The sequence below is a fragment of the Halichoeres trimaculatus genome, unplaced genomic scaffold (assembly GCF_033239565.1).
Source record: "Halichoeres trimaculatus isolate MK-OKI-2021-1 unplaced genomic scaffold, fHalTri1.1 fHalTri1_scaffold_2, whole genome shotgun sequence".
Lineage (NCBI taxonomy): Eukaryota > Metazoa > Chordata > Actinopteri > Labriformes > Labridae > Halichoeres > Halichoeres trimaculatus.
Genome location: NW_027437180.1, coordinates 16,698,170 through 16,720,097, shown reverse-complemented (window position 1 = coordinate 16,720,097; position 21,928 = coordinate 16,698,170). Strand labels below are relative to the sequence as shown.

General features: G+C 40.8%; 4 protein-coding genes across 4 annotated transcripts; 3 read left to right on the top strand and 1 right to left on the bottom strand.

The window, feature by feature from the left end:
- The first annotated feature begins 641 nt into the window (after positions 1-641).
- pgam1b (phosphoglycerate mutase 1b) lies at positions 642-3,802 on the top strand. Its single transcript, XM_074665549.1, has 4 exons — positions 642-1,044; positions 2,317-2,591; positions 2,701-2,881; positions 3,105-3,802. Exons 1-4 carry the CDS (start codon positions 906-908, stop codon positions 3,272-3,274), a joined length of 765 nt encoding a protein of 254 aa, XP_074521650.1. The 5' UTR covers positions 642-905; the 3' UTR covers positions 3,275-3,802.
- Positions 3,803-4,754: 952 nt separating this feature from the next.
- Positions 4,755-10,679, top strand: exosc1 (exosome component 1). Its single transcript, XM_074665535.1, has 8 exons — positions 4,755-4,838; positions 5,588-5,703; positions 5,948-6,022; positions 6,129-6,217; positions 6,308-6,341; positions 8,850-8,900; positions 9,259-9,343; positions 9,786-10,679. Exons 1-8 carry the CDS (start codon positions 4,811-4,813, stop codon positions 9,890-9,892), a joined length of 585 nt encoding a protein of 194 aa, XP_074521636.1. The 5' UTR covers positions 4,755-4,810; the 3' UTR covers positions 9,893-10,679.
- A 1,311-nt stretch (positions 10,680-11,990) lies between these two features.
- Positions 11,991-16,060, top strand: LOC141786878 (forkhead box protein M1-like). Its single transcript, XM_074665297.1, has 8 exons — positions 11,991-12,044; positions 12,788-13,267; positions 13,357-13,509; positions 13,835-14,004; positions 14,086-14,214; positions 14,855-14,900; positions 14,999-15,168; positions 15,446-16,060. Exons 2-8 carry the CDS (start codon positions 12,826-12,828, stop codon positions 16,058-16,060), a joined length of 1,725 nt encoding a protein of 574 aa, XP_074521398.1. The 5' UTR covers positions 11,991-12,044; positions 12,788-12,825.
- A 367-nt stretch (positions 16,061-16,427) lies between these two features.
- On the bottom strand, positions 16,428-20,751 carry knop1 (lysine-rich nucleolar protein 1). Its single transcript, XM_074683752.1, has 5 exons — positions 20,657-20,751; positions 18,354-19,514; positions 18,186-18,257; positions 17,672-17,740; positions 16,428-17,354 (listed from the first exon to the last, which is right to left on the bottom strand). The coding sequence occupies exons 2-5, from the start codon at positions 19,464-19,466 to the stop codon at positions 17,049-17,051; spliced, it is 1,560 nt and encodes a 519-aa protein (XP_074539853.1). The 5' UTR covers positions 19,467-19,514; positions 20,657-20,751; the 3' UTR covers positions 16,428-17,048.
- Positions 20,752-21,928: the final 1,177 nt, after the last annotated feature.

Below are 21,928 nucleotides of genomic sequence, written 5' to 3'. Positions count from 1 at the left end.
TTGTGTCTTCATTTTCTTCTATTTTTGTTTCAAAGTTTTTTCTTTGTCATGGCGTTTGGGCCTATGAATAAACTTATTGCTATTCTTATTTGAGCATCTGGTCTGTCTCAAACGTTTTTTTTTTCTCTATTGGTGGAGAAATCGTTTTTAAATCCAGTCAGTCCCCACTTATCTGCATTGCTTTATAACTAGGTAGTGTGTATTACACTTAAATATCTATATGGTCATTGAAAACAGGCATAATGGTAGCGATCAGTGCAGATTGCTGCTGCTGCTGTGACTCTATTGTGATTGTTAGATCTGGGAAAAAATAATAAAAAAGTAAAATGATGCGTTTGTTCTGATACTTTTTTGCTTTGTGAGAGTAAAGCTATTTTTGTTTTGTTTTATTATTTTTTTTCTTGTTTTCTTTTCTTTTCTTTTCTTTTTTGAGAAGTGGAAGTAGAAGAATGGGGGTATTTTTATATTTATTTATATGTATCTTTGTTTCACAATTCTGATGGTTTGTAATTGATATAGTCATTTGTCAGCCCTTGATGCTTTTGCATAAGCCCAGCAGCCCACAAAGTGTACTGCTGGTTGTGTGGACGTGCTGCTGTGCGCATCCTCCTGCCTCCCTCCTCCTCCAGCGCTCACATCTCGCTCTCTGATTGGTAGAAACCAGCAGGAAGAAAGCTCGGGTGGTGAGATCTGTCAAGTTCGGACTGACCAGCCAACTCTACGAACCTACAGCTCCCTCGAGCTCCACATTCAGATCAATAAAAATTCTGCGGCCGCTCCTTCGTTGCCGTATTTGTGTTTGCGGCGAAATCCGGACGACTCTGCGGACGTTGTTGCCGCATTTCAGGAAGGCACGCTTACAACAAGTTTCCCGGAAATACAGCGCAGAGGGCATTGGTGTGAGGATGGCTGCGTACAAACTGGTCTTGATCCGCCACGGAGAGAGCTGCTGGAACCAGGAGAACCGTTTTTGCGGCTGGTTCGACGCCGACCTAAGTGAAACTGGGGAGCAGGAGGCGAAGAGAGGAGGACAGGCCCTGAAAGGTACCAGATAATGTCACATTGTCATACCGAGCTTCTCTCTGTCATTGGATTAAGCCAGTGCTTATGCAACCGCGCCGGCGAGGAGAAACAGGTAGTTGGCCTTCTGCGACACAAGATGAGCCAGCAGCATGCAGAAAGAGAACAGGGTTAGATGTGATTCAATCATTGTCTTTATACGGCTTAATACTTTCCATGAGTCATCAGTGGCTGGGTGTTAGTAACAGAATGGGGGGAGCGGATGACTCGACTGTGTTAACACAGTTTGGCAGGGTTCATACAGCCCTGCTGGACGGTTTTTCCCCTTAAGCCCTCAATGATCCCACACACCAGTCCTCATGGTTGACTGACTTCTTATATCCGATTTTTCTTACATCATCAATGTAAAAGAGAAGTATGTTTGTTATCTGAATCGTATGCTCTAAAAAGAGCATTTTTTTTGTCTAAAGAGGCTAGGAATCAGACCTCTAAGTGGAAGGTAATTTATTCTTTGACGTATAGCAGTGTAACTCAGGTATTTGGCTAAACACATCATGTAAGGAACTTAAAGCATGTGCACTCAACCCTGGGGTTAAAAACAGTAAGAATAAAGCTATCATCTTAATACACATGGAGATCTGACTGACATGTAAATTTTTTGTACCTGTACTCGCATGCTACTTTAGATTAATCTCTTCAAGGATTCAGGAATGTTTATTTCTCATGCCAAGACATGTTAGTGCATGACAGGGGAGAGAATTAGGTACTTGTGTCTCAGTAAAATGAACGCAACACTGAGTAATACAGTAAACGAATTAGCTGATTGAGCTAATTGAGAAACATTTAATTATTCAGATAATAACTAAATGTTTCAGTCAGATGACTTTATTAAAAGTAAATTATCTCTAGGATATTTTAAAGAAAATGTTTTTAGTATAAAAGTACTTCAAGACAATTTTCAGAGATGATGAAATGTAAATATAAGTTAATTCATTCCAAGACTGGGTACACATGCCCCTTTTATATGTGTTGAGTGGATTTCAATAGGCTATACAGAGGAGAAAGGGAAAAAACCAAAGCTTGACACTCCTTTCAGTCCTTCACATTACAATGTGTCTAGCACACGCCCCTTTTGGTTCTCTGTGACCCAAAAATCCTCTGCAAGCACATCCTGCAGAGCCTGCTGCCCCTGACGAAGCAAAAATAACTGTATACATGTTAGAATGGAAGTTAACCAGCTCTGCAGTCACGGAGTCATTAACACCTGTCTTCTGTCTCATCTTTCACTGAATTCAGATGCTGGTTATGAATTCGATGTCTGCTACACCTCTGTCCTTAAGAGGGCCATTCGCACCCTGTGGTTTGTCCTGGACAGTATTGACCAGATGTGGCTGCCAGTCCACAGGACCTGGCGTCTCAATGAGCGTCACTATGGTGGCCTGACTGGTCTTAACAAAGCTGAGACAGCAGCTAAACATGGAGAGGCACAGGTCAAGATCTGGAGGCGCTCTTTTGACATTCCTCCTCCAGTCATGGATGAGAACCATGACTACTATCAGAACATCAGCAAGGTAAGACCACAGAAGTTGTTTTATAATTCTCCTAAACAAGTGCAAACTTTATTTTTAGCCCAAACGGCTAAAACAGAGTCTGCTTTTTTGACTGTGACTTCTTTAATAGGACCGGCGTTATGCCGACTTAACAGAGGACCAGCTGCCCAGCTGTGAGAGTCTCAAGGACACAATCGCCAGGGCTCTGCCTTTCTGGAATGAAGAGATTGTTCCTCAGATTAAAGAAGGAAAGAGGGTTCTGATTGCTGCCCATGGTAACAGTCTTCGAGGCATCGTCAAGCACCTTGAGGGTAAGAGACAGAGCAGAGACTGTCAGCACTGCAAAGTGAAAAAGTATTTAACCTTTTAAAGTTAGATTTTCCGTTGACTGATTTTTCTATTCTAAACAAATGAGGGCCTCAGAGCAGGCAGCGTTCTTTGGGAATTGACAAAACTTTCCTTTTTGCTCTGCTCTGATGCAGAAAAGAAATAATAGAAATAATGAAAAACTCTGTGTCTGATGCTTTACTCCAGGGATGTCAGAGGAAGCCATCATGGAGCTAAACCTGCCCACAGGGATCCCCATTGTGTATGAACTGGACAAGAACCTGAAGCCTACAGGACCCATGCAGTTCCTGGGAGATGAGGAGACCGTGAAGAAAGCCATGGCAGCTGTGGCTGCTCAGGGCAAAGCCAAGAAATAGATGCCTCCATACGCACACAAACATACATACATGTTCCATCTCCCCTTTATGGATGAACCACGTGCTGTTTAGTTATCGAGTCATTTCAGGGTCATTTACTGTTACATTTACCACAGGGTTGGGCAAACAGACACACAATGTGCACTTTTATTTTCTTATTATGCAGCTCTCAGATACACATAAAGTGAAGCCTTTGATTTGATTGTCCTTAACTTTGTGACATTCTGCAACATTCATGGTTAAATTATTGATATCTGCTGTGTTATGATTTAAGCTCTGACCAAAATGCAAAACAAGGGACCAGCCAAAAGGGGAGAAACATAGCAAACCCAGCTGAGTTATTCCAAGTATTCTTTCCTCTTTAAGATCCAAGTGTAGGTGAAGCTCTGTGGGATCAGTAAACCCTGTAAAGTGTTATCACTGGTTGTTGTTAGAAGAGTAGGCTGATGTGCTCTGCACTGCTGGTATTTGTTTGTTGTGGCACTGTAAGAAAATAAAATAAATATTGCAAGCTTCTATGTGATTAAATCTTTTTGTCAATGTCTAGTGTAGTTTTTCCAACATAACTGTCAAATGTGTTCTCATGAATCATATGTTAAGGAAGAAATCAGTCCTCAGCTCCTCATGATAAATATCAAAAATGAGAAACACCTTGTTTTACAAGGATCCCACTAGGTATGGAAAATATACGGGATCCTTGGGACAATCATCTTTTTCCATGGGATTCAGAAATATAATACAATGATTTGGAAAATAGTTAAGTTTCAGTAGACAGGCAACAAAAGTAAACTCATATCACCCTTAGAAAAAACTTGGTAAGACCACCTCCATTCATCTTATGACTCATGACTTAAGTTTAGCAAACAATTTTTAGAGTTTCTTCGGCATTACTTTTTCCTAATTCTCCAAAAGAAAGCAAAAGCTGTTGTAAATTGCAATATTCAAGACACAGAAAAGCTATGGCATCAACAATTGTTGGAAACTTATTTCATTTTAAGGAAGAGGCAGTTGTACTCCATTTTTTTCTCCCTCTTGCTTTACCCAGAGTAAGTATAAGCTAGCTAACATGTAAGATAATATGTACTCACAAAGTGCTTGGTAACATCCACATTGTACATTACAAGCCTCAAACTCTTTGGTCACCATTTTTATTTTGACATTATCTGCATGTGTGAAACTTTTAATTCTAGGGGTTAAACTTAAAAGTTTAAGAAGCAGATTTTCCAAAACTAGCTGTTAAATTCTAAATATTATTTGGCGTCTCATGTCTGTTATGGTTATCACAATGTGCTTTTATCTAGTTATTGTTGTTGCTTTTGTCGGACTAAAAGATTTTTACAACTACATACGTCCAATTGTTGAAATTAATGTTATCGTAGTGCGTTATTTTGTGACATGTGCTGAAGTTTGCCTCATCAAACATGGTGGACATATTGGATCACATTTTCATTTCCGCTCCGTGAAGAATCACCAATCAGAATCCACTACAGCTCTTCGTCACAGCCAATCAGCCAACAATCTGCTCTTCTCGAAAACATGTCGCCGATGAAGCTGTGTGTTCCAGGTGAGCCTCATGAATTTGTACTTTCTAGAGTTTTGGACGTGGTTGGGACGTCTTTTTAGTGTTGTATTTGCGTTTGTGTGTACGGTGGGTCGTGTGAGTGTTGCTGTAATACTAGAAGATCCAAATTTACCGAAGTTAAGCGCCGCAAATACAGCGTTACACAGCTAATCATTTCCAGCTGCCATGCGCGTGGTAACATTTGGCCAGCATTTTCACTTTTGACGTTAGTGATTTATTTATGTTTTTATCTGTTTGTAGCAGGTTTCATCGGATGACTAGCATGTACACAGGGATGTTACTTTTTGTTGTTGTGAGGTCTTAAACGTAGGGCTGTTAGCCCGTAACTTTTACTTTCCACGACAGGTTTCATCTGCCCTGCCCATCGCCTGAGGCGTGCAGCTGCATTCCTTCACTCACTTGTTTTGACTCAACCATGTGAAATCTTCACTTTTAGTCGGTGGGTGGGGGTAGGAGATGTCACCAGTAATGTTCCATTCATCAGATAATTGATAACCTTCTGCGTTGCAAACATCATCTTTCACTGCACTAACTCTAGTCCTAATAGATTGTGCTAGATTGACATTTCTCAGTCAGCCTGTTGCTTGGAGGTGTGATTTAAAATTGGTCTAGGTCTCTGTTATGATTTGATGGTATTCCAATCTGAGCCTTGAAGAGATGGCTATGTGTTCAGCACACCGATTTTTTTTCTGAAGCACTTCATCCATTTTCCCCCTCCCTGTTTTTTCCAGGTGACAGGCTGTGCAGTGTAGAAGACTGTATTCCTGGCACAGGAGTATACCTGCGGCATGGCTACATATACTCCTCACTTGCAGGATATGTGCTGAAGAAAAATGAGGGAGAGGAGGTGAGAGGTGTGGTGTGTGTGTGTTAGGAAGGTGGGGAAAAGCAGCAGAAGGAGTGCCAGAGTGAACAAATTGCGCAATGCTTGAGAATACACCTGAACAAAAATAGATCTGTTCAGCGTTAATGATGAAATGTGCACCACGTGACAAGTCTTACCTTCAGGCTGTTTTGAATTTCAGTCATGAAACCTGAACTGTGTTTTTGTGATGTAATGTTGCACATGTTTTTCTCCTCTCTCTTTGTAGTTACCAGTGATCTCAGTGGTGAGGGAAACAGAAACACAACTATTACCAGATGTAGGAGCAATAGTTACCTGTAAGGTATGCATATACTATTGGATACTACTCTTTTTTTATTTCAAGCCAATAGTATCAGCTTGGTAAAGAGATGATTTTTTCTGAGTTTGACTATTCTTTGCTTTGGCAGGTAACAAGTATAAACCCCAGATTTGCAAAGGTTCACATCCTTTATGTCGGCTCAACACCACTGAAAGATCGCTTCAGAGGTACAATCAGGTAAAACCACCAAAATAAGATCTCCTCTCAAGGAAACCCTGTTTGCATCCAGTTACTTCAAAATTGATTCCACTCCCTCTCAATCAACAGGAAAGAAGATGTGCGAGCAACTGAGAAGGACAAGGTATCTATAAATTTGTGACATTAGGATATACAGTGTGTATTCCATTGGATTATCAGCTTCTTTTGCCTCCCACTTTTCATTGCTGAGGAAAGAGAAGCTTGAAGTAACACTTTTTTGTTCTACAGTTCTACAATGTCATTTAGGAGGAGCTTTAGTCCAAAGCGACACAGAAGGGAAACCTTAGTTAGTGCGACAAAGTGCTTTGCGTTATTTGGCTGCAGGTGCTGCCATTAAGTGAAAGAAGGTCAGCATCAATCATAACACCCAGTTTGTGGCACAAGTTGATTGGAATCTAGGAGGATACTGATCTGTGGTTGAACCGAGGGACAAGCAGGAAGGACAATGAGCTCAGTTTTGGGCAGATTTAGCTGAAGGTTCCTTCATCCATGTGGAGATATCAGCCAGACACGCTGATATCCAAGCTGAGACAGTTGTGTCGTCAATAGAGGTCGACCGATGTGGGTTTTTTGGGGGCTGATGCCGATGCCGATGCTTTCCAAATTTGGGCAGCAGATGCCGATATGCATAGCCGATTTTTCCAATTTGATATTCAGGCCGATTGTTAAATAAATATACATTTATCACATTTTTGTGAAACACAGCAATTTCTGAGCAACTAAAAGAAATCTATTACAACAAGTCGTGTCAACCAACACGGTTGAACATGTACAAGTAAAGTCAACTTAGACCACGCTAATCTCTTACTGCTAAAACTTATCACAAAGTAGCATTTGAAGTTAACAACATGCTGCAGACTGGAGAGCCATAGAGCCACAAAATCGTTAAAATGTTCAACAAATCTTTCCATTATTCATTGTAGATGCAACAGGTGCAGGCTTTTCCACAGCCTGGATTCCACCGAGCACACTCCACTCTGACGTAAATGAATGTTATCCAGCGTGCCACAGGGGTCCTTTCTTGAGGGGCAGCTTTAGCTGCCCGCACATGTGCCTTATCAAAAATTGCGTCATTTTATACAACTGATCAAAAATCTGCTTTTTAAAAGAAAATACGGCCGATAGCAGATAGAGACAAATGTCCAAATATCGGCCCGATATATCGACCGGCCGATATATATATCGGCCGGCCGATATATCGGTCTACCTCTAGTCGTCAAGGTGGAAAATACAGGAAGAGCTGAGTGTCATCAGCATAGCAGTGGCAGGAGAAGCCATGAGAGCAGATCACTGCACCAAGTGAGGTGGTGTACAAGGAGAAGAGTAGGGGGCCAAGCACTGACCCCTGTTGATAAGCCATGTGATTTAGACACTCCTCCTCGCCATGACACTCTGAAGGATCTACCTGTGAGGTAGGACCTGAGCCATGACAGCACAGATCTGTAGTTCAGAGAGAGTGGAGAGGAGAATTTGATGGTTTACTGTGTCAAAAGCAGCAGACGGGTCCAGCAGCAGTGGGACAGAGGACTGACCAGCAGCTCGAGCCAGTCGCAGGGATTTTGTGTCTGATGGGAGTGCAGTCTCAGTGGAGTGGTCACACCTGAAGCCAGATTGATAGGAGTCAATCAGGTTGTTTTTCTGCAGATGTGCAGAGACTTGGTTAAAGGCGGTGTACTTGAGTATTTTTGACAAGAAATGCAGAAGTGAGACAGGCCTGTAATTTTCAACCTGGGCTGGGTTGAGGTTTGGTTTCTTGAGCAGCAGGATGACCCCAGCTTTTAAAAAGCTGTGGGGAAGACCCCAGGTTCCAAGGAGTAATTGTCGATGTGTGTGACCGCAGATTTGATTATGGATAAGATGGTCTGCGGGATGCTTGTAGGTATAGAATTGAAAGGACATGTTGTGGGTTTGGAGTTTAGGAGAAGTCTAGAAACCTCCTCACTCAGAGGAGCAAAATGCCATTATGAGGTATTGGTAGCAGGTTGGATCTGACTGAGCTGGTCAGGCTCAGAGAATTGATTGCTGATGTTTGCAACCTTCTCAGTAAAAAAGGAAGCAAACATGTACGGCGTCAGTTCAGTGGGGGGCTGAGTGGTAGCAGGAGAGAGTAAGGGGTTAAATGCCATACACAGTTTTTTTGTGTGTCAGTAGCAGCCCAGATCTTGTCCTGATAAAAGGCTTTCTCTGTCACACGGAGGAGGAAGTGAATGATCCAAGTTTTAGCTGTTAGGAGGACAAATCAGTGGGTTTTTGAGATTTATGCCACTTTCTTTCTGCTGCCCTGAGTCCTTGTCTTTGTTCTTTTATAACTTCAGAGAGCCATGGACTAGGTGGGTTCTTCTTAGCTGGTTTTGACACCAGGCGCTGCAAATTTTGTCCAGTACCAAAACCAAAGAGGAACAGAGTGTTTCTGTAGCCTCTGTTGCTGTAAAAAATAAAACAAGAGACCAAGAAATGATCTGAAAGGTTTCGTGGAGTAATTGTCACATCTGCTGTGGAGCAGTTACCAGTCAGTACCGAGTCAAGGATTTTGCCAGCAGGATTTTGCTCCTCAATTTTCATTGCTGAGGAAAGACAAGCTTGAAGTAACACTTTTTTTGTGTGTCCCCAGGTGGAGACGTACAAAAGCTTCAGACCTGGTGACATCGTCCTGGCAAAAGTGGTATCCTTCAGCTGCAGCTACAGCTCTGAAAGAAAACCTCTCAAAGGGAAGGATGAGAACTATAAAAAATGGAAAGTAGCATTGTGATATTTTTTACAGTGTCTGTTTTAGTTGTTCAAAACTCAGAATAGTAGCTGACATCAGGAAGACAATGATCTCTGAAGTTTCATACTGTGTCAAGAAATGTTAAGTTTTAGTTAAAAATAATGTGGGGATTGTGATGCAATCTTGTTTTCATTTTTTGAATTGAATTGTAGGCTATAGATGTAGGCTATAGGTGAATCCACAGAATTGTGGATTCTGTGTGGGTACTGTTGATGTTTATGACTTGTTTTCAACCCTTGACCCATGATGTCAGATCTCTCTCGGTGATGTACAGTCAAATTACCTGTTGACAACAGCAGAAAATGAACTGGGGGTCGTCGTCGCCCACAGTGAAGCAGGTTGGTGCTCTGATTCAAAACAATTTTTTTACTGTTATATCAACAGTATTAAACTGGTAGATTATTGCAATGTTTTGCTCAGCTCGGTAGTGTCTGGTTTGACCACAGGGTGGTGTAAGAGTAACCTTACACATGGGGATAGAGACAGGAGTGAGCTCTATAAACCTGATGAGGCATGTTGCAGTGTATGGCAGCATTATAGTCTAAATGGTTTATGGTCTCCATCAACAGGAAACATGGCCTCCAACATTTTATTTTAAAAGCACTTTTCAGATGTTTTTTGCTCCTTTAAATGAGTAATATGCATGACAAGCACTTAGTAAACTAGCATTCTTCACTTTGTAGAAGTCTGTTCTTGGTAGAAAACAAAGAAATAAATACAGAAGTTATGACAGTCTGCTGACTGCTGCTATACCTTTTCTTTCTTTTTACTCTGAACCAGGTGCTCAGATGGTTCCCATCAGCTGGTGCGAGATGCAGTGTCCACGAACACACGCCAAGGAGTTCCGCAAAGTGGCACGCGTTCAGCCTGAGTATTTACAGGCGTGATAGAGCCCTGCAGCTTCTTTCTTCCACAAGGAACACACAGCTTCCCATCCCTTCTCCCCAACCTGCTGTCGGGCACTCTCTTGACTCTGTTTCAGGTCTTTCTGAGAGATTGGAAGACATGCAGAAAGTTGGTTACTTCTGATTCAAGTCTTTCTTGAGTGTTTTTTTTAAACCGCTTTCCCTTTGCACGTTATGTCATCATTAGTTGTGCACAGAAAACACAGAAGCAGACCAAATAAGTAAACTTTGAGGACATGTTATACACCATCTAAATGTAAAGACATTTTGAACCAAATCCTTTGCATGTGACAGTAAGATGCTGTTTTGTAGCAGCAGCTGTCAGACTTTTAGGGGCCGCTGATGCAGGGTTTATGTAGTCTGAAGTATAAAGACTGATTAGGTCCCTTGAATGATGGCAGTTGGTGTACGTTACTGGGTGCACAGACATGAGATTTAGTAAGACCCACAGTCGTGCTCATGTAGGGGCAGAAATACACTTTTTATAAGCTGAGTCAAAATTCAGTGGGTGTTTTGTCTTAAATAAGGAGTCTAGTTGAAATGCATTGTCCTACCAGAAAGTCATTTTTGTGGTTGACTTGTTTTTTTGTACTTTGTCCATGAATGTAATGAAAGCTTTTAGTTGAAACATCCTGTTCTCTCATGCTCCTTTCTCTTTTCAGGATTTTCCTGTTTGAGCTAAACAGAAGGACAAATCTTGTCTAGACAGTAGTTTTAAAGGAAATTGGCTGACTAAGAGCTTTCTATTCAATCTGAATTACAGTACAACTACCACATGGTGCACTGAAGTAGATCACAACCATGAGCCAACAATAAGACAGAGAAAATGCTCCATGTTATTTCTGAAGTAATGTGTACTTTGATACTCCTTATCTGTCTTTCATCTTACAGCAGATTGCCATTGCACAAGAAAATAAATGACTTAAAGACATTTTGACTTCTCTTTTTGTGCATTACAACAACAAATTTTCCATTAGCTCTCATCACATCATACCTCTGAGTATGACTACAAACCCATTCAAAATATATGGTTTATGCTATAATAATTGAATACCCTACATAAACATTTATGCTGCAAGGTGGAAAAGTATGTGAACCCCTCAGCTAATAACTTCTCCATTCGCTGGTTGTAGTCCGGAGCCTGGAGCTCCCAGAAAACCTACAGTTAAGAATTGTTGCATAGAAACTGGGTTACAAAAGTACCTCTGAAAGCCTTGATGTTCATCAGTCTACAGTAACAGGAAGTTAACGGAGGAAGTTCAGCACTACTCTCCCATGGAGTGGTCACCCTGTAGAGATGACACACTTAATCTCTGACACTAACATCTCTGTTAAAGAATCCACAATGTATAAAACACATAACAAGAACAAGGTCATCAAGAAAATACACCGTCAAGAGCAACCCTCATAGTCCTCTCCTTTGAGGTGCTGTGGCATGACCTCAGGTGAGCAATTGACACATACATCCCAAGAACACTGCTGAACTGAAACCGTTTTGGAAAGAGAAAGATGGCACACCAAACACTTTTTTCCTAATGTTATGCGTAGATTGTTTCAGGGTGCAAAGATTTGAATAATTTATTTGCCACAAATAATACACATTGTGTATCCTAATAATTCAAAAAGTTGGTCCTCTGGTCCATAAAGTTCAGGTTTTGATGGTGCTGGCTCTCTGCGGCGTGACGCTCCCTGTGTGTCTCGGGCTTTCCTGACACATCACAGTTTACAATGAAGGGTCCGTCCAGGTCATGGTAGAGATGCTTACTGCTAGAATTTCTACTGTTCAGTCGATGTTGATTATATTTATTTATATACTTTACTGTTTTGACTATTAGAATAATTACACTCCACAAAATTGGGGTGCCTGCTTGGGGAGAGGTAGCAAGGGAGAGGGAAGTCTGGGCTACCCTGCTTAGGCTGCTGCCCCCGCGACCCTACCCCGGATGAGCGGCAGAAGATGGATGGATACTTGGGCCTTGGGGAACAGCCGCGTACGTTACAAACACACGTCAACTGTTGACCCGAAAGTTAACGACTGTGGTTCCAGAGTACGCTAGTAACTAAGAAACATAATCGAAAACAGAAAAAGCGAGCAACCTCACAGCTTAACATTTGTCAGACGGACGAGCTCAAGGTGTGTTTTTGTTTATCAGTTCATTCAGAGATCAACAGTGCAGTTTGTTCTGAATTTAGTTTGGTATAAATTGATTTCTTGCTGTTCAGTGCTTAAAATCGACCAGCCTATGATGAAACAGTTTGATAAGCGGCTTGTAGCTTAAGAAAAACCGTTAATCTACGGGTGGTTACAGTTAGCACAGTGTGTTAGTGTGATGCACAAATTTCAGTAATGTTTTTGAGTGTCCAACCCTGTTTACTTTGCTAAAAGAAAAAGAAAAGTCATAATATACAAACCAGATGACGATTTGAAGACACTGAAATCGAGCGTGAAGATGCAAAATTTAGAGACAACATTTCAAATGATTAAACACAAATTTTCGATCTAGTTTGCTCATTTTGAGTTTGATGACAGCAACAGGCTGGGAAAACGCTGGGGAAAGCATACAGGATACATATTTTGTTAAAGGATTTCAAACTCAAATCAGGCTGAGTTTTATTTAAGTAAAACTTAAGATATTGTATTAGTGAGCAAGTTAAGAACAATGTTTCCCAAAGTAAAATTTCAACTATAATAGAAATTTATTGATCAAATGAAAGTATAGGATGAGACTTGTTCTGTGAACCTTAAAAAATCCCTCTAAGACAAGACTGAAAACAGTAATTTAATGCAGCCATGTTGTATTTTGATGGTTTGCAGGTTAAAGAGTGTCTATGTAACGTGCTGTCCGTCTGGTTTTTCCATGTGATGTTTTTGCACAGAATCAAAGTGAAAACCAAGCAGTTATTTCAGTGATCTGATGACTATGACGCGCAGCCCAACAAGACCCCTCATCTTCAGAAGAAAAAAGTTGCCTTTCCAGCAAAATGACCTGTCAACAGCTGAGCCACAACCTGCTCCATCACGCCCCAAAGAACCCACTAAACCAGAAATCAGTCAGTGCTTCCCTGACGGCATTCGCATTATGGATCACCCCTCCATGTCAGACACTCAGGTGGTCTTCATTCCCAAAACAATAGACTGTCAGAGTGTTATTGATGCCCTCAGTGATAAAAGTAAAACGTGCGGTGCTCAGGGACGGAACAAGTTCATGCTTGTTTGTGAAAATGGAAGTCGTGGCAAAGGATTGTGTTGTCAGCATATGAATGAATTATCTCCAGAGACTACAGCTGGGCAACCAGTGAAGGAAGAATTTGTGAGCAACACCTCAGATGTTCTACCTTTTACTGCAGTCAAACCATGTAAGAGAATGAGATCAGGTTTTTCATTCTGACCTCCTACTCCATCTGCTTTCTTTAACCCTTCACACAATTCTTGCTTTTTTCCATAGTTGATGATCTGGAGAGTGGTTTGTTAGACAACAGCCTTACTGATATTCAGTGGCTGGGAAATATGAGCGCATGTGACTTTGAATCAGATCCTACCGAGCAAATGGCTAACAAGAAGAACCAAAACCCAGACAGTCCATATTATCAGGTCAGCTGCTTGTTGTCATCTCAGTGTGACTGTGTACCTTCGATGTGAAAAAACGTGTCTACATGTGTCCCCCGAAGTGTGTATTATAGTGTTTCAGAGATAAAGTCACATTAAAGGAAAGTATAAATTTAAAGTTTTTATTTTCATGTTTTCTTGAAGGCTAATACCAGGCTTTAATTAAGTTGAAACATTAGCCTATAAAAACAGTCATGTCAATATTTGTTTCAGAAGTGATGATGAAATGATGCATTTAATGTTGTCCACTATTCCACTAGGTATTTTTCCCTTCTTTCTACCTTTTCTTTTCCAGACAAAACATAGAAAAACTGAAGCAGAATCAGCTCAGCGCTCAACATGGGAGAGGCCCCCTTACTCCTACATGAACTTGATCCAGTTTGCCATCAACAGCCAGATGAGCAGGAGGATGTCGCTGAAGGAAATTTACATGTGGATTGAGGATCACTTCCCTTACTTCAGAGAGGTGGCCAAACCAGGATGGAAGGTACTGTTGATTGTTGATCAAGGATAAATGTGGAACAGTCAAAAACAGACCAAACTTTTTTGTCTGGTCATTCTTTTGCAGAATTCTATCCGTCATAACCTGTCACTGCACAGCATGTTCGTTCGTGAGATGTCACCTGTTGGAAAAGTCTCACTTTGGACGATCCGGCCTGAGGTTAACCGATACCTCACTCTGGATAAGGTGAACAGGGTGAGTACAGCTAATTCTTAGTAATATTGTTCTTTGTATATTCTGTCATCACATCACAGGAGAGTCCCTCAAACTCATCTGGTGTCACTAGAAAGCTGCAGAATGATATGAACACTACTTTTTATGTTAGCATGTCCTCTAGAGAATTAATGCTTGTTCTTCTTCTCTGACTTCAAATTCTCTTCCACAGGCCCAATGACTGCAGCTGTTTATGACCCAAATGCTTTTATTTTCCAACCAAGTAAGATGGATTTACCTTATTCTTGCTTTTTCAAGATCAGTCATCATTTCTGCAGTCAGACACAGGGGAGCTGAGAGAGACACAAAACAATCAGGAGATGTCTGCTTTCACTTGTTTCTTTTCATTCTGCTCCCTGAACATCTGAGCCAAACAGTGTACCTGCAGCAGGAAGGTTAAGCTGTAAGGAAACTTTTTTGTTTTTACAGGAGGGGATGAGAAACTTTCAACTGCTTTGAGATCAACTTGCAAAAGAAATATCTTTCTTCTGAGCAGTGGGAAGCAGTTAGAGATCTAACATGAACTCTTTCTAGATAAACTTGCACCAGCCTAAACCGAGAGTAACTGTGAAGGAAGTAAAGAGAGCTCACTATTAACTCATACTTGTTTTATTTTTTACAGCAACGGAAAATTCTTACAGATATAAGAAACACAACATCCAGCTCTGGTGAGTTTAGAAACCTGGAGTAAAATCATGAGGGCGTAAAGACAGAAGGGTAAGGGCAGGGGAAAAAAAATCATCGATGCTGTTTTTTCTTCACTCAGAGAAAACACAGAAGTCTTTTCCCCAGAGAACAAAATCCAGCTTGATCTCAGTCCAGCCTCCAGCCATCTCGCCCATGTGCATGCTGTCCCCTCATGACCAGTTTCACCCATTATGGTCTCAAAAGCAGATCCCTTCAAGAGGGGTGAAAAGAGTGTGGATAGCTCCAAAGGTAAAGAGTTAAGCATGCATGACTGAGTCAAAACGCACGTTTTCACCATCTTTTCTGGTATTCTAAGAAAGGAAAACAAACGTAGCACAAAAAGCAAGGGCATGTAAGTGTTTATCATTCATCATTATGTTTTTTGCTCAGAAGCAAAACAAAGAAATATCTTACACACATTTACTTAATTTTGTGCAGTTTATGCAATTACATATAAATTATATAAAAAACTTATTTGATTTTTTACTGTTTTTAATTATATGCCTAACTGTTGTATGTATGATAGGTGTCCCAGAGTGACGTCCCGCCATCAGCCATGTGTTCTCAGGGGACCAAAGTGCCTAAGATGGAGATGGATGATGAGCCTATTTCCATCAAATGTGAAACTCCTAAATTCCCCCCGAAGAGGCAGTCCAGCAGCTCCAGGCGGAAACAAAACCTGGTCGACTCTGTAAAAGATGAGCCCATCCTGTTGTGCACTGCGAACACTTTCTCTGACTCCGACGGCGACCCTGATGCCTCTTCTTTTCAAGACATGGACTTCAGTCCCATAGGCACCCCAGTCAAGCCACTGCACAACTACATCACCTTCAGCCTCAGCAGCACCCCCGTCAAAGACTGGCCACTGTTGGCCCCCCCCAGGGAGCCGCTCACATCCACCTCCTCTAGAGGGACAGATGCCAAGGGCTGTCGTGTTGTCAGCCTCCGGAGAAGCTGCCCCAGAGAGCTGCTGCTGGCTGGAGACTCAACAGCAGCAAGCATCTCCGTCAGAGAGGGTTTGGACGCGATGAACGAAAGTCTGAGTGAGATCCTGGTGGACCTCGGCTTCCCCTGTTTGGATGAAGAAGACCTGAGCAGCTGCAACATTAGTCTGTCGGAGGTCTTCTCTGTGATTAAATAGCACGAGGCTCCAAATACACAAAATTCAAGTAATATGAATTATAGAATTTTATGATATTGATTGTTGATATGTACGTTTAATACATAATGACAGATTTTTAACACATTAAGTTTTTAAATACGTAAATTGAAAGATGACTTTAAAAGACTTTAAAACAGTGTACTGGTGTCCAATGTCACACTTTAAAATCTTACATTTTAATACAGGATTATTTGCTCTATTCAGTAATAAGGTAATAAAAGTTGCACTACAACAGTAGGATTGTGTCTGTATTTTTATTTTAGAACTTTGTTGTAAAATTGTCTTTTCTATGTGACTTATAGTCATCAAGACACTTTGAACCTGCCAATACAGACTTTTTCCACTTTTTCTTTGTCACACACAGTGACCATATTTAAATAGACTTCAGAAACTGAATACTGAACATTTTTTCTTCTTTAATAACTTTAGTTATCTCTCAGGCCTGTTCGATCACAGGGAAACGTGCAGTCTGCAGAACACTTCTGCTGCACCATCTTTAAGGAAAAGAACGAGGGGTGAATTATTTTTTCAGAAATGCCACATAAAATATGTTTTGTATGCATGTGTGATACAGTCACGGCCAAAATAGTGATTAGGGCTCTGGGAAGAATCTTGTCGATAGAGGAACAGGTGAGCCCTCTCATCAGGCATGCCAACAGTAAAACACAGTGAGACCCTTCATGCGTGGGGTTGGGTCTCAGCCAGGGGAGTGGGCTCACTCACTGTTGTGCCAAAGAGCACAGCAATGGATGAAGAATGTTACCACAACACCCTCAGTGGGCATCTTCTCCCAACCATCCCAGAACAGTTTGGTGAGGCAAAAGTTAAAACCAAGTGGCTCGGTGAACAGCACATCAAAATTTTGGCTCTATAACCAGGAAACTTCCAAAACCTTGATCTCATTCAAAACAACATTTTATTTTAAAAAAGCCAAAAGTGTGGGAAAAAAAACATACATAAACACACTTCAGTCATCAAATCGGACTGACCGAGAAGCATTAATGTCAATAGAAAACTTCTTATTGGACGGTGCTGTAAACCCAAGACCTGCACCCCTGTTACTGAAGTCCAGTCTTCGGGACTGAGCGCGCTCAAACTCTCCCATAAGTCCTTGCTGCAACTGCTGCTGTGCATCCTTCCCCAATGCCATTTTTGCTCCTCCAGTGCTTTCTGAAGACGCCTGGAAACTCTTCTTGAACCCACCCATCAGCCGGAGGAACTTCTGCTGCTGTTCAGAGCTGCTGAACTGAGCCGTGCTCCACTGACCAAAACCCTGAAGAGACATGGTGTCAGAATATTTGAACTTTGCACCAAACAGTTGTATAACACACTGAGGATGACATCAAGATTTATTTGAGGAAAACGCTAAGCCTTGAACATTGTGAGCTGGAGTAAAACGCATAAATCACAAACAGAGGGAGTGAAGTTTAAAAACACAGATTTGGGTGAACAAAGCTACCATTAAACTGACTCTTGGGTAATGTGAAGTACTTTTACAGGATTGAAAACAAACTTGGGGCTTTTATGGGGAAAAGGCAGAGAGAAAAGTGGTCATTTGAATTTCTTTCAAATAAAAATACAAATACTGACCGTAGGTTTGGCTGGTTTCTGAGGTGGAGACATGTATTCAACCTCCACCTGTGATTCCATTTTTGTCTCCTACAACCAAAAAATTAAATAAAATAAGTGAAAGGATACGACCATTATTTTTGATCATGACACGAATCTGCTGCTGAAACGCTATTAGCTTTAGCTGATTAAACATAAACATAAGTGAGCTACAGAGATAGTCCCACACTTGGGTCTAGTTGCTCGATACCCAATCAGATTGTCCACCCAAAACGAGACACCATGTTTGGCAAAACAGACTTTTCCAAGGCCTACTTTTTAGGCTGGGCTGCAAAACACTGCCAGTAGTTTTCATTGCTTGACGTTTCACTGTATCTTATGATCATATGTTTACACATAAGTTTTCAATCTCCCTTAGAGAAGTGGGGAAGATTTATGGTTTGCCAGTTTGAGTAGCACCAGAATTAGAGTGTTGGAATAGCCTTTACACACTACAACAGGTATCAAACAGTGATGGCCTAACAACGACAGTTACTTGGTTGATGCTGACCTCGTCAGTGTTTCCTGAGTTCTTTGACAAAGACACCACACCACCTTGGGCTGACTCCTGGAACATAAATATAAGGTTTAATCCCATTGCATAGAAACAAAACATTTACAAACACTGTTTAATGCCTATAAACACAGTAAAAAATTCCCTCACGTGTTCATCGTTCTCCTTTTTTTTAACCTTCTTTTTTGTGCTAGTTTCAGAGCTCTCATCCTGTGTTTCCTCCTTGGTTGAGCTTTTCTTCTTTTTCTTTTTCTTGCTTGTTTCCATACTTTGCTCCTCAGCTTCATCAGATTTCAGCTCTGGATGTTCCTTTTTCTCTCCCTTTTTCCTTTTCTTCTTCTTTGGCTCAGTGTCCTCTATTTCGCTGACTTCGAGAGAAGTTCGTTCATTATTTTCTATTTTTTCTTTTTTCTTTTGCTTTCTTCTCCCCTCCTCTGAAACAACAGTCTTGCCCTCTGTGGATTCATCCCGGCTTTCAAGTATACTGTCAGCATCCACTTTAAGCTGTGGTGATTCAGCTTTAGTTCCATCTGTTTTCTTTTTCTTCTTTTTAAGTTCGACCTCCTGAACCACAGTACGCTCTTCCTCTAGTGTTTCTAATTCGACTCCGTTCTCAGACACTTCTGTTTTAGCTTTCTTTTTCTTTTTCTCTACTCTTGTGTCATCCTCAGATTTCATATTCTCTTCACTGTTGGCTTTCTTTTTTTTCTTCTTCTTCTTTCCTTTGACTTTCTCCACAAGCTCTGCAACTTCAACTGAAACGTTTTTAGTTTCTCTTTCTGTTTCTTGCAACATATCTTGTTCTTCAGCCTCTTCTTTTTGGAGATTTACATTTTCTGGTGTCAAGTGGACAGATTTGTTCTTTACTTTCTTCTTCTTCTTTGGTTTCTTTTCAATTTCTTCTTGTTCTGATTTCTCTGCAGTTTCCACTGAACTCTCATCATCGGCCAGCTTCTTCTTCTTCTTTTTAGAGAATTCTTCATTCCTGTTGTTAACATCAATACCATGAGCATCATTCAAAGATTCTGCATCAGATTTCCTTTTCTTCTTTTTCTTCTCCTCCTCAATTACAACACCTCCATCAAAGGACTCCACCTCTGTAACAACTGCATTAGCGTCTTTACTCTTCTTCTTTCTCTTTTTCATCTCTGGTAGCTTCATGTCATCACCGGTACTATTTTTGTCTTCAGGCAAAGATGTTTGTTTGTTTTTGTTTTTCTTATGTACAGTTTTTTCTCCACTCTTGTCGTCCTTCAGCTTCATTTTCAGGTTTTCACTATTTATTTGAGGCAGCAGCAGGCATTTGGTTTTCTAAGGGGGACAAAATAAAAACTGTTACTGTTACTTTAAATTGAAATCAAATCCAGATATTAGGCTCTTGCATTTTATGCAGGTTCTGAAAGCAAAAGACACTGTTGATTTCTTATTTACAGTGCCAGTAGCTTCTCCTGTTTGGAACAGCAGAAAAACAAATAGCAAAGCATATTGAAGAAATTACTTGTTGTCATTATTGTCACACATACATTTAACAGTAATACACTGTGTGTGAGACAACTCAAAAGCTGCATGTGTTCAACTTTGATACAGCAGTTGACCATGAAGATTCACAATTATTCATGTGTCTGCCTGTGTTAAGATACAAAAAATAACAATAATAACATATTACCTGTATTCCACATCATATGCACACAACAACTAACTAAAAAGCTAAAGATAATGACAAAGAGTTGCTACTGCACAGCCTGTACAGCCCAAAAGATCATTACATACAACTTAGATGGAAGTTTCCCCAATTAAGTCCTAAAACTTGACAGAGGGGTGGATTTCCTTCCTATAACCTTCATAGCTTATTAACATGCTGACATCATACCTCTGAATGTAACCTCTCCAACATAGACTACTAATAGACATAGATCATGATGAGGCCAGAGTCTGAATAACAAATCCTTATTCTTCCTGACATTCATACACAAACAGTAAATTCTCAGCCTCTTGCACTGAACAGATACTTTGTAACAACCTAACATAGTTAACAGGACTTGAACCCCTTCCCCGAATTCTTCTCGGCTCAAATTAAATTAACCCAAACGGACTGATGAGGCACATAAGAACCTGGTCAGGGTGACCATACTGGATCTGGATATGTCCTTTTCAGAGATTGGGACCAGGTCGTCATTGAAAGCTTCCTGCTGCTTTAATACATGGTTACACTACTCACAAACGAGCTACCGCGGAGACGACACATACACTCAAACGAAAGAGTGTTAGGACAAAAGTTTTATGCAGAATGAGCTGATTTGTAAATAAAGCGCTGATGGTAAACAATGCTGGCTAACTAACTTTAGGCCATTAAAGTAAGACAAAGCACCACTTAGTCAGACAAACAAACAATATGATGGTGTCAAAGAAGCTGCAAAAGATTGCTGAAGTAAAAACATGATATGTTTACTCACTTCGTCTGCAGTAGCTTTTTTTCACGTGGATATCGGTGCCGTTTTCAAGACCCGGAAGTACTTCTCACGGTTCCTGTTAGCAACAAGAAAAGCGTCTGTAGTTACCCGTGGTTGCGAGCGAGCGCAGAAGCGGAAGCTTGCCGGATCCTTCCCAGTTGTTCCGAACCAATAACCAAGTCCACCGAACTGAAGTCCCGAGTTTTATTTGTTTCATAGTGCGTCTCAGAGGTAAAGCACAAAAAACTAAGACGGAGCTTACGTTTTTTTACTTCTCCTTTTTTTTTTTTCATTTGTTGTGTCAGTGACAGGACCGATACACAGCCCCAGAATAGCACTATACGAGTTTATGACATTTAAAATAAAAATTGATATTAATTTAGAACCATGTTTAATGCTCGAAACGGATTTTTTTTCCTTTTTTTTTTTTAAAGAGTAAGGTTCTTCAGTACTGTTTGCCGTACCGCCATGTGATAGTACCTCTAAAAGTGAGTAATTGATCAGCAATTATGCAAAGTCGTATTTGAAAGTACCACCATAAAACAAATATCTCACTAATAGTAAAAGAAAGAGCTGATACCCTAAGACAGCCTAAATCAGAATCTTTCTTTGCATTGAATGGCGCAGATACCTTTCATTTTTTAATGGTTTTTACTCTAAGAGTGACAACATGTATTTGAATATTGAAAGCCAGCTGTACACCTTTATCCATCATTCATTACCTGCACTTTATATGATGATGCTGTTAAAATCCTAACGAAGTTTTAGAGATTAAAGAACATTTTGCAAAAAATCATCCTTTTTGGTTGCCAGCTGATAGATCCTGCCCTTGCATATTTTGTCTCTCATTTGCTACTATACTCTTAACACATTGAGCGTTTCCAGCAAACTTGAAGCCACCTTGAAACTCAGTCTGTACTTGCTTTTACTGACTCCATCTGCAGACGGCCTTCACCCTGACATCTTAACTAAAACAGTAGGAAACTCGGGTCGTTGGTGGTTCCTGTAAACCTCTGACTGCAGGTGGAAGGCTGGAGGTCATAAAGCCACAAAGCCTTCAAATCAGTCTTTCAGTAGCTATCATCTTCAGTACAAACCCTTTTCTGCAGCTCCTCACAGCCAAAATTCGAAGGTGCCTTGTCAGCCCAGGTTACTTTTGAAATTCTCCCACATGCACTGAGGGATTTGAGAGGAGCAGTACAGCTCTGTTCTATTTTTGATATGAGTTGAACTGAGTCATGACGATTGAACACATGGCACAGAGGGAGACATTAT

Excerpts from the sequence above, each read along its gene's own strand:
- exosc1 (XM_074665535.1), top strand. The coding sequence starts at position 4,811 with ATGTCGCCGATGAAGCTGTGTGTTCCAG. Across the intron at positions 6,023-6,128 it reads GAGCAATAGTTACCTGTAAG|GTAACAAGTATAAACCCCAG; the intron begins GTATGCATATAC and ends TTGCTTTGGCAG. Across the intron at positions 6,342-8,849 it reads GAGCAACTGAGAAGGACAAG|GTGGAGACGTACAAAAGCTT; the intron begins GTATCTATAAAT and ends GTGTGTCCCCAG.
- knop1 (XM_074683752.1), bottom strand. The coding sequence starts at position 19,466 with ATGAAGCTGAAGGACGACAAGAGTGGAGAAAAAACTGTACATAAGAAA. Across the intron at positions 17,741-18,185 it reads ACGAGGTCAGCATCAACCAA|GAGACAAAAATGGAATCACA; the intron begins GTAACTGTCGTT and ends TTTTGGTTGTAG. Across the intron at positions 17,355-17,671 it reads AGAAACCAGCCAAACCTACG|GGTTTTGGTCAGTGGAGCAC; the intron begins GTCAGTATTTGT and ends ATGTCTCTTCAG.
- pgam1b (XM_074665549.1), top strand. The coding sequence starts at position 906 with ATGGCTGCGTACAAACTGGTCTTGATCCGCCACGGAGAGAGCTGCTGG. Across the intron at positions 1,045-2,316 it reads AGGAGGACAGGCCCTGAAAG|ATGCTGGTTATGAATTCGAT; the intron begins GTACCAGATAAT and ends CACTGAATTCAG. Across the intron at positions 2,882-3,104 it reads CATCGTCAAGCACCTTGAGG|GGATGTCAGAGGAAGCCATC; the intron begins GTAAGAGACAGA and ends GCTTTACTCCAG.
- LOC141786878 (XM_074665297.1), top strand. The coding sequence starts at position 12,826 with ATGACTATGACGCGCAGCCCAACAAGACCCCTCATCTTCAGAAGAAAA. Across the intron at positions 14,215-14,854 it reads CTCTGGATAAGGTGAACAGG|CAACGGAAAATTCTTACAGA; the intron begins GTGAGTACAGCT and ends TATTTTTTACAG. Across the intron at positions 15,169-15,445 it reads GAGTGTGGATAGCTCCAAAG|GTGTCCCAGAGTGACGTCCC; the intron begins GTAAAGAGTTAA and ends TATGTATGATAG.